At 42.7% G+C, this 11,405-nt stretch overlaps 1 protein-coding gene across 1 annotated transcript; it reads left to right on the top strand.

Moving 5' to 3' along the window:
* The first annotated feature begins 621 nt into the window (after positions 1-621).
* Positions 622-3,746, top strand: LOC140036150 (uncharacterized). Its single transcript, XM_072077448.1, has 2 exons — positions 622-2,661; positions 2,853-3,746. The coding sequence occupies exons 1-2, from the start codon at positions 622-624 to the stop codon at positions 3,741-3,743; spliced, it is 2,931 nt and encodes a 976-aa protein (XP_071933549.1). The 3' UTR covers positions 3,744-3,746.
* Positions 3,747-11,405: the final 7,659 nt, after the last annotated feature.

Here is an 11,405-nt window from a genome sequence, read left to right on the forward strand (position 1 = left end):
ACATCCTGTATGGTGGACATTTAATTTGAAGAAGGCGCAACCGCAAACTCCCACGAGAGTCATATTATGGCTTGAGGAGTACATGAAGGAGAGTGTGACCACTCAATTTGAAGAAGACGCAACCGCAAACTCCCACGAGAGCCATATTATGGCTTGAGGAGTACATGAAGGAGAGTGTGACCACTCAATTTGAAGAAGGCGCAACCGCAAACTCCCACGAGAGCCATATTATGGCTTGAGGAGTACACCAAGGAGGTGCGACCAAGAAATTTGAAGAAGGTGCAACTGCAAACTCCCACGAGAGCCATATTATGGCTTGAGGAGTACACCAAGGAGGTGCGACCAATATTTGAAGAAGGTGCAACCGCAAACTCCCACGAGAGCCATATTATGGCTTGAGGAGTACATGAAGACGGTGCAACCAAGAAATTTGAAGAAGGTGCAACCGCAAACTCCCACGAGAGCCATATCATGGCTTGAGGAGTACATGAAGAATAAGACACGACTACCCACTTCAATAAAACTCACCCAAAAATTCAAGAAGCTTTTACTATCTTCGACCATGCCATTTTAACCAAACTTTCTTTTTCCTTCCTTTTGCTGCAGGTTAATCTTGATGCAATGGTGGTGTTCAAGGAAGTCGCTTTTTCAAACGAAAAGTATCTCCTTATCACTGACAGCGATGGTGACTCCGGTGACAAAGGAACGAAATTATTAGTGCATCCCCCTATACAAGGAAGTTACTCAGGTAAGTGGCCTTCTCACCAGTACCCAGAGTTAAAGAATTGGTCACTCGACCTTCCTCAAGATGATGGCACGAAGGTTCACTCCTTGAAATCCCTTATTCATGATAAGGAGCCAAGGACAACTCCTTTTCAGACCCTTGGCAGGCGGATCATAGATGGAGATGCACATTGGCGTCCTTCCTTGAGACTCAGTGGTGCATTCAGTTACATCGAGAATTATTGGGAGTGGTTGGAGGATATTCTCGGCAGGAACAAACAAGAACTCCGTGAAAATTGCTTGTTTGATGCCTTATATGCTTCGCTTTTCACATATGATAGGAACCTCCATGTACTTAGAGCATTCTGCGAGGCGTGGTGTCCGGACACTAATACCTTGCATACATCTGTTGGAGAACTGTCTCTTTCACTTTGGGACTTGCACAAGTTGGGGGGACTTCCAATCATCGGGGGTATCTATGAAGAGGTAATCCCATGCGCGGAGGAGCTAACTGGGGTTAATGAAAAGAAATTAAGGCATATTCCACAAAGTTGTGAGTATCTGTTCGCAGCCTTACATCATCTCCAACGTGGGGAATCCAACAAAGCTGGAGTTTCTGCTGACCAGTGGATTAATTTCTGGTTTAAAGGCAAAACCAGGTACTCAAAGCCAAAGCAGAGAAGGATAAAGAGGGCATCTCGTGCTCAAGCAACCCAAAATCCGGATGGCGAAATTGGACAACCGCGCAAATTTTCAAGTCAAGACAATGGTGTATTTAATACCATCGGAGTTAAACTTCACTTGCGAGAAGAGAGTTATCTTGCAGCATTTATATCTTGCTGGCTCTGTGTCTTTGTTTTACCAGATGAGGACCCCCACTATATTAGACCATCTACTTTCAAAATGGCTAGTATGATGGCTGCCGGTCGTAAGACTTGCCTTGCTGTTCCTGTCCTGCTAAGCATATACCGTGGGCTTGATAAAATTTCAAACTCAGCTACCCCAGGATGTGCACGTGCGGCCTTTCCGGTGCACTACGTATATGCTTGGTTAGCGAGTTATTTCTCTACCCATTATTCGACTCCAAATACCATGCCTGGACCTACCATGACCAACTATTCTGGAGAGGGTGGCGCACGATACTTTGATGAAAATAGTGCTCGCGACCTCATTCATCAGGGAGATAAAGTAACTTGGGGAATCACTTCTCTTGTGAAGAATCGCAATGAACTCTTTATTGACGATGGCAAACTAGCAAATCTCGAACTAAGTTATTTTGTAAGCGCCTGCTCAAATTACTTAGTTTTGCATGCTGAAGGGGATTTCCTTGTTGAGCCATATAGTCCATATAGATTCGCGCGACAATTCGGGTTTTATCAAGTTCCTCCACAGGAACTCGGGGCAGATGTGCGTTCCACAAATTATGACTTGAGTCGAATACTCTGGCGCACTGCTATTCGTAGTAAAACAGAGTCAAAGATACTTTTTCCTAGCTATCCCTTGAATGCTAGCAAGCACACATCTTCAGGCTTTCAAACATGGTGGTCTACGGTACATGATGATTACCTCCTCAAAGGGCGTGATACTTTGATTAAGAGTATCCAATCAAGTGGGGAGCAGAAGAGGTCAAAAGGGAAGGAACTTGCAAATCTGAACAATCTCTCCAAGGTTGACTACAGTCTTGAGATGAAGCAAAAGACTGTGAGAAACGAGAAGGAAATTTTGAAGAGTTCAAACAACAAGGTTGCTACCCTTGAGGACCTTACCCCTAATGAACAATTTTCGAAGGGTACTTCAGTTCGTCTTCCCTCAAAAATTGTGAAAGCCATTGATCATGATTCTTGCAATTCACATGAGGAGAAGAGGAGCGAGCCTTTTGATGAGGAGGATGAGCAATCCACTAGCACGGACCAGCATTGGAAGCGCAAGAAGTCCAAGGTAATGACTTTCCCTTTGGATGATATTGGTTTAGATCCTAAGGAACTCTTTAAAGACATTCCGGATATATCTGTGCCTGGTATAAGCCGTGTCAATATTGTAAGGACCCCCCTTGCCTTCTTTAATTTAGCATTTGAAATCTACTTGTCAATTTCATATTCATGATTTGTCTCATAACGTTTTCCTTACAGTTGGATGATCAAGACTTGATCTTCATTGATGATGGAGAACCAAGTCAAATATCAGTTGAAGGACCTACTGCATTTGAACTTTTGGCCAAACAAGTGATCAGTTCTACCCAACAAATGGGTGCTAGTGAGAATTCCAAAAAGGCAGTAGAGGATGGAAATGTGATTCAGCAAATCACGCCACAGAAGGTGGAACATATGACTCCATCGGCCCAAAAGAAACTCAAAATTTTCGATCCACCATCGTGGCCAAGGGCACCTCGAGTATCTGAATTTTGCCCCCAAAATGTGATCTCAACATGCCGTCGAGACTATATCCAAATGTTGTGGAATAACTTGAGGGTGATGATATCTCAAACAGCCTTAGAGCGCATGCCTGCACTTGAAATGAAAGCCAACGAAATCATAGAGGAAATGCAAAGCTTCAATGCCGCGGATATCTCAAATTTGCAAGGCCTTTTAAAGGCTTTCTTTGCAAATGCAGCTCGTTACGTTGCAGTGAAATCTTCTCTCTCAAATAAAATTCCAGCTGAATCATATGATGAGTTGCTTTCTACGGCTACCCAACATCTTAGAGACGCTCAGAGTAAGGAGAGACAACAGGCAGAGAAGATCTCAACACACATGTTGAAGCTTAAGGAGATTGATCGCGAGGAAGTAGAGTTGAGGAAGCGACTTGAGTTCTTGGATACTCACAGGAAGGAGACGCTTTCACTGCTACGAGAAGAGCAAGATGATCTTACCCGAGTGCAAGGCGTGATGGTCGACTTACAAAATGAAGTTCGAAAGATCGAGAATTCCCCGCCCCTACTTGCTGAGGAGAGTCAAACTTTGGACAAGATGCAAGCGTTACTTGAAAGCAACCAAAAGGAGCTGTCGTCATTTGAATTCTAGGAATAGTTGCAATTTTTTTTTTTTTTACTTTGTTTCAAATTTCATCTTTTGTTACCTGCTCAAAGCGTGTAGCTATGTGCACAAACATTTCATAATGAAGCTTGCTCTCTCTTTTTCACATTCTTGCAGACGCCCTCGTCTTTACTTGCTTTTTCGATAGCCACCATTTTAGACTATCAACCGTAGTATGAACAATTCTATCTTTGCATAATTTTGATCACACTTGAAAAGATAATTATCCAAATAATTTGGTAATCTGAATAATACACTTTCAAGTATATGTCACAAAATAATTCGAATTGTCTTAAAGATGAACGCTCCTTTTTTTTTTTTTATCAAAAGAATCATCCGGACAAAGGATTTAGTTTTATATAATTGTAACTGAACTTAGAAGTTGCCCTCTAAGCTGCCTACGTATCCCAACAGGGAATCAAGTCACACGTAGTTCCTACCATTCACAGTTTAAACTCTTGCGGGTCAGGAGTATCCATTTGTTTACCACCTTAGATTTGGTGGAGTGTTTCAGCAGTTTAACCACGTGCTACACTATTGGTGGTTGTTATCCACAGTTTTAGCTCATGCGGGTCTGGAGCAACAGGCAGTTTAGACTCATGCGTCGTGGAGTAGTTCACTTTTTTTTTTTTTTTTATGGCATGTATAACTTCACGAATTTTCCATTTATAGGACCAACTTTCACGCCATCTTTGTCCACTAATTTGTACGCACCATTCGTGTAGACTTCTCGAACAATGTACGGCCCATCCCATTTAGAGACGAATTTGTCTTTAGTGCGATGAGTCATAACTATTGGCCTTCGAACGGCAAGTACCATGTCCCCGACTTGAAAGGAGCGACGTCGAACTTTCTTATTAAAAGCTCTAGAGAGACGGGCTTGATAGCACTCCAGATTTTGTTGGGCCTCCAATCTCTTTTCATCCAAAGCTTCCAACTCTTCAAGGCGCAGGCGAACATTTTCTTCCTCCGTGAGCCCTTCTTGGATAGCAATTCTCAAAGAAGGAATTTGTTGCTCAAGGGGCAGAACAGCTTCTACACCATAGACCAAGGCATATGGTGTGGCTTGCGTCGGAGTTCGGTATGTGGTGCGATAGGCCCAAAGAGTTTCGCCTATCCTTTCGTGCCAATCCTTCTTTGACTTTGCCACCACTTTCTTCAACAAGTTACATAAAGTTTTGTTGAATGCCTCTGCGAGACCATTGGCGGGGGCATTATACATGGAGGACTTTCGTTGCTTGAGATTAAATTTCTCACATAACTTATCCATCAAGCCATTGGAGAAGGATTTTCCATTATCAGTGATAATGTACCGGGGAACTCCATAACGGTAAATAATATTCACACGAATAAAATTCACCACATCTTCCTTTCTAACTTGTTTGAGCGGTATGGCTTCAGCCCACTTAGAAAAGTAGTCGGTCGCAGCCAATATATATAAGTGTTGACCGGACGACTTTGGTAATGGCCCCACAACATCAAGGCCCCAAGCATCAAAAGGCCAAGAAGCAACGGTCGGGTGTAACGGCTCGGGTGGTTGATGAATGTAATTTGCATGAAACTGGCAAGCTTGACATTTTTGAGCATATTCTATGCAATCTTTGACCATAGTAGGCCAATAGTAGCCCATCCTTTTAATCCGAAAATGTAACTTGGGACCGGATTGATGTGCTCCACATATTCCAGAATGTGCCTCGTGCATCGCCTGATATGCCTCGTCTTCGCTCAGACAGCGCAACAGTACACCTTCAAATGATCTTCGGTACAGCGTGTCCTTGTACAAGATAAAACGAGGGGCTCGACGACGAATGTCAGTTCTTCTACGTTGCTCCTCAGGTAATTTTTGATACTTGAGATAATCAACGAGGGGTTGTCTCCAATCTTCTTTGTCAATTTCATAGGTTGAGACCACATGAGCGTCGCCTCCTTCAATATTTTCATCATCAATCAGTGATGGAACTACCCACTTTCGGCACACACGGACTTGTATCTCATGATCCGGCATGGTAAGTGAAGAGGCTAGCGCAGCTAATGCATCAGCTTGCTTATTTTCCCTTCTAGGAACATGCTTAATACTTGCACCTCCAAGCCGCCTCATTAGTTGCGTTGCATATTTGTGATACGGAATTAACTCGGACTTTTTGACTTCATAACTTCCCAAGAGTTGGTTAACCACTAATTGAGAGTCACCATAGATTTGAATGTCCAACTGTTCCATATCAACAGCTATTTCAAGTCCGAGTATGAGAGCTTGGTACTCAGCGACATTGTTTGAACAATGATGACTTAGAGTAAAGGAATATAGCAATATCCCTCCATCAGGAGTCACGAATACAATCCCTGCTCCAGCTCCATGACGATGAGCCGCACCATCAAAATACATCTTCCATGGTGGACGAATCTCGATAAGGAGTACATCCTCATCCGGTAAGTCATCACTTAGTTCCCATTCAGCAGGTATCGGGTGATCAGCAAGAAAATCTGCCAGAACTTGTCCCTTCACAGCTTTTTGAGGCACATAAATAATTTCAAACTGTTGTAGTTGAAGATACCATCTAGCTAGACGGTCGGACAACACTGGTCTACTCATCACATATTTTATGGGATTCGCCCTGGAAATGAGCCTCACACTATGCGCTTGAAAGTAGTGCTTTAACTTCTGTATTGCAAAAATAAGGGCTAAGCACAACTTTTCAATTGGCGAGTAATTTAGTTCGTTGGGGGTCATCATTCTGCTTAAATAATAAAGGGCAACCTCCTTTCCTTCATTATTTTCTTGAGCGAGCAATGCCCCCATCGATCGTTCTTGGGCAGCAATATAAAGGAGTAAGGGCTTTCCATGAATAGGTGCAGCCAACACAGGTGCTTTCATAAGATAAGACTTAATGCTATTGAATGCATTACTACATGTCTCATCCCATTGAAATGGCACATCTTTCTTCATCAAGCGACTAAATGGCTGACACCTTCCTGCTAAATTTGAGATAAATCTCCGCAGATAAGCTAATCGCCCTTGAAGACTTTTCAATTCATGAATGTCACGAGGTTCAGGCATCCTCAATATAGCATCAATTTTGGCCTGATCAATTTCAATACCTCGATGGCGAACCACAAAACCAAGAAATTTCCCCGACGTGACTCCAAATGCACACTTGAGAGGGTTCATTTTGAGTTGATACCTTCTCAATCGATCAAATACTTGTCTCAAGTCCTCCAAGTGATTACTTCTTTTCTTTGATTTTACAACTAAATCATCCACATAACACTCGATATTCTTATGAAGCATGTCGTCAAAGATACTTTGCATTGCTCTTTGATATGTGGCACCCGCATTTTTGAGACCAAAGGGCATCACTTTATAACAATAAATACCCTTAGGAGTACGAAATGCAGTGAGCTCCTCATCCTCCGGTGCCAATCGAATTTGATTATATCCAGAAGAGCCATCCATAAATGACAGAACTTCATGCCCAGTAGTTGCATCAATCATGAGTTCAGTGATCGGTAAAGGAAAGTCATCTTTGGGACAAGCATTGTTAACATCCCTGAAATCGACACAGATGCGGATTTGTCCATTTTTCTTTCGCACAGGCACGATACTCGAAATCCATGTGGGATATTTAACTTCACGAATAAACCCGGCTTCAATGAGTTTATTGACTTCCATTTCGATCAACGGAATCAAATCAGGTCTAAATCGCCGTTGTGCTTGTTTCACAGGTCGAACTCCCTTTTTAACAGCCAAATGGTGGACGGCCACTTTTGGATTTAAACCCGGCATTTCTTTATAAGTCCATGCAAAAACATCTTGATACTCCCGCAAGAGTTCAACATATGCCTTCTCTTCGTCAGGACTCAGTGAAGCACTTATGTATATTGGACGCGGGTCCTCTGAAGTACCAAGATTGATCTCCTTTAGATCATCCACAGTAGCCTTAACACCTTCCTCCAATTCAGGTGGAGCGTCTTCAGCATCTTCTTCTTCTTCAGGCGAGTCACCGTCAATTATGGTTATATGGTTGCATGAAGCAACACTCTCTTCATCATCCTCTTTTGGTCTTGTGTACACCACGGTATACTCCCTGACCCTCAATTCAGTCCCACACTTTATTACAAGGTCTGTGCATCTTCTCATTCTCGAAGGAATGATACTGCCAAATTTATGAGGACAATCAGAAGGTTCTTCAAGACTTTGCAATGACTTTGCCATTTTTCCTTTACTCTTATGAGAGTTTTGAGATTTTTATCTTTTTTGTGGTCCTAATCTCTTAAAAACAGATACCCGTGGAATTTTATTTTCCTTTTCGTGAAAAGCTTGAGATTTACCAACTATTTGAGAAGACTCATCCTCTATAGCAATATATTGGCTACTAACTCTATTGATCTTGATGCGGATTGGTGTAGGAGAGGAGTAGCCAAGGCCAAATTTGGGATTTTCAACGGCGTATCCTTTTTCCTTCAACATCTTTTGGGTAGGATTCAACCCATGAATCATGTCACTGGTAGATTGACGGGATGGAACATTTAACACCGCAGATTCTTTGAGATCGTATCCAGCCTTAGCGAGAAGCTTATAAGCGATAGGATCAAAACCTTCTTTAGTTCTTGACTTTGGTATGGTCTCTTGTTCAACTTCAGATTCTTTGGTTAAAAAGTTAGACCTTTTAAGTTGAGAAGATGACGCCTTTTTTGTATCAAGATGAGCTACCGGAAGAGTCAAATCTTTTAGAGTTTCATGCTGAATTGCAGGTGACTGTCCCTGTTCCATTCTTGATTTGGGAGGGCAGCGAAAGACAACTGATTCATTGTTTGGCAATGAAACATCAGTTTCTTCATGAACTTCCTCTTTTGATTTCGAAGTCATCACTTTCTCCCCTTTTGCATTTGGAGATTCGGGGTTCTGAATTTTATCCCCAGATAGAGGTTGTTCAGTTTTATCCTTCGCAATGTGCCTTTTGATGTAAAATTTGGCATCGGCGATATATGCTTCCGCCTCAGTGAAAGGATTATCATCAGCTTTCACACTTCTTGCCACCCCGTTTTGACAGTACTTGAAGCATTGATGAAGAGTTGAAGGTACAACTCCATTTTCATGAATCCAGGGCCTTCCCAACAATACATTGTATGTTGTTTTAGCATCTATCACATACAATAGTGCTCTGGACGTCATGTCATCAATGATTATCTCCAAATTTAGTGACCCAAGAGCTCTTTGCCCTCCTTGATTGAAGCCTTGAATCATCAGTCGGCTATTGGAGAGTTCATCAACCGGGATACCAAGCTCCTTCAGAGTTTTTAAAGGGAGAATATTGACTGCGGAACCTCCATCTATCAACATTCTATTCACTTTTTGCTCTTTTGCATAACCAGTCACAAACAAAGGACGGTTATGCGGCGTTGACCCAAGCAACAAGTCTTCACTAGTAAAAGTGATACTTGTGACGTTCACCTCTTCATTGCTGGTAGACACACGACCTTCTTCATTGCCGGTGGACGCACGGGCCATCTCACAGAGAGATTCGCAAGTATTATCTTTTTGTTCCTCGATATGATCTACTTGCGTTGTGTGACTTGCGACCACATCAACATCAAAGAATTCCTTTGGCAAAAACTCTTTTAAAGTAATAGGAGTTCGCGACTTTTGCTTGAAGATTCGGCCTCCTTGAAGATTATGATAATCATTAGTTTTCTTTACGTCATTCTCTTTCCCCTTCCAAATCACCATACTTCTTGTTAAGACCTTGCTCGCCCTACTAGATGGACAAGACTTCCGCCTCCTTTTTTGCGTGACTAGAGTCCATCCTTCATCATCCACATCAGACTGTAGCGCCTTTTCATCTTCATATACATGTTCCTGAAGAGTTGAAGGAGCACCTTCTTGTTTGATTTCTATAGGATCAAGTGATCCAAATTGAATTATTGGCAATACAGGCACCATGACCCTTTTATCCTCCACGGACTGCAGGGAACCAATGGACGTTTGATTCACACTCGCCTTGTCTTCTTCAAGGAGAATTTTTCCCTGTCTTGCCAACTCCATTACTTTGTCTTTGAAGACAAAGCATTTTTGAATGGGATGCCCGACCAATCGGTGATACTTACAGTAATTTGGATCGTCAGTGTTCCTGGCCTCATCAGGTCGCTTCATCTCAGGAAGCGTGATCAAGTTTATACCTAACAGATCGTCGAACATACCAGGGACATCAGAATCAAGGAAAGGGTACTCCTTATCCTGCATCTCCTTGAGAGTTGGTTTCCTCTTTCCTTGTTCTTGATGTGCATTGATCTTGCTATCTTCTCTCCTGGCAGTTTTGGGAACAACCTTAAAGGGCGTTACACTTGTAGCCATAGCCTCCTTTTTTTCATTTTTAAATGGTGGCTTGCCCCCTTTCCTCGCTTCTTGTCTCTCTTTGGCCTTGTAAGGGTCAGGAACTGGCGGTTCTTGTCCATCAAGATTAATCTCCAACTTATGGGCTTTTGTGGACAATTCATCAAATGTTTCTGGTTGTACACCTTGTAAGATGTATCTGAGTCCCCAGTGCATACCTTGAATGCACATCTCGATCGCGGAAGATTCAGAAATTCGATCTTTGCAATTTAAGCTTAGATTCCTCCAACGGTCGATAAAATCAATGACAGGTTCACTCTTCCATTGACGTGTATTAGAGAGTTCAGTCATGCTGACAGTTCTCTTTGTGCTATAGAAGCGACTAAGGAATTCATGCTCTAACTGCTCCCAACTGTCAATGGTTCCAGACTCCAGATCCGTGTACCAATCAAAGGCATTACCCTTCAGCGAGCGAACAAACTGTTTAACGAGCAAGTCACCATCAGTGCCCGCATTGTTACAAGTTTCCACGAAGTGTGCTACATGTTGCTTAGGATTGCCCTTACCATCAAATTGTTGAAATTTTGGAGGTTGATACCCCACAGGCATTTTCAAACTTTCCACTCTAGCGGTGTAAGGTTTGGTGTAACCGCTGTATGGCTTGGCGCTTCCACCCATCTTATCCTTGATTGTACCTTCGATAAATTCCTTCAGATTGTCAACATGAATGGTGCCATCAGGGGAGATTGAAAATTCCTTCGCGGCTTGTGACTTCGCATCCTCTTTCTCCTTCTCCCTTGATGACGAGTCCCCTTCATCTTGCACTTTGAATTTCTGTTTGGACATGCTAAGGCTATTTTCGCCTATATTTTCCACCATATCCATTAATTTGACTATCTTGGCATCCTGACTTTGTGCATGCACTACTAGCCCTTCGACAATTTTGGCTAGATTCGAGATCTGGTCTTCCACAGTTGTGGTATTGGTCATCATGACGGGCATCACCACAGAGGCAGCCGAATCACTTGGGCTACCAATGGATTCATCATGGGCTCCTTTCTTGTTAGGAAGCATTTCGAGATTTGCTTCTTCAGTCACAACGTTCGCCTTAGCCTTCTCTGCTAACTCCTTGGCCTTACTCCTTGTCAGAGGTGCAGTATACTGCGTCCCTTGAGTGGTTGAGACATCAGCAACTAAGCCTTCAAGAGAAAAGTTCACCTTCTTGAACTCCATCGAATTTTGAAACTGGTAAGTTGTTGGAAGAAAAGAGATGAGAGGCAGAGATTGTCCCACCGGGCGTGCCAGTATAAGATTTACTCTAA

This window comes from Coffea arabica, chromosome 2e (assembly GCF_036785885.1).
Source record: "Coffea arabica cultivar ET-39 chromosome 2e, Coffea Arabica ET-39 HiFi, whole genome shotgun sequence".
Lineage (NCBI taxonomy): Eukaryota > Viridiplantae > Streptophyta > Magnoliopsida > Gentianales > Rubiaceae > Coffea > Coffea arabica.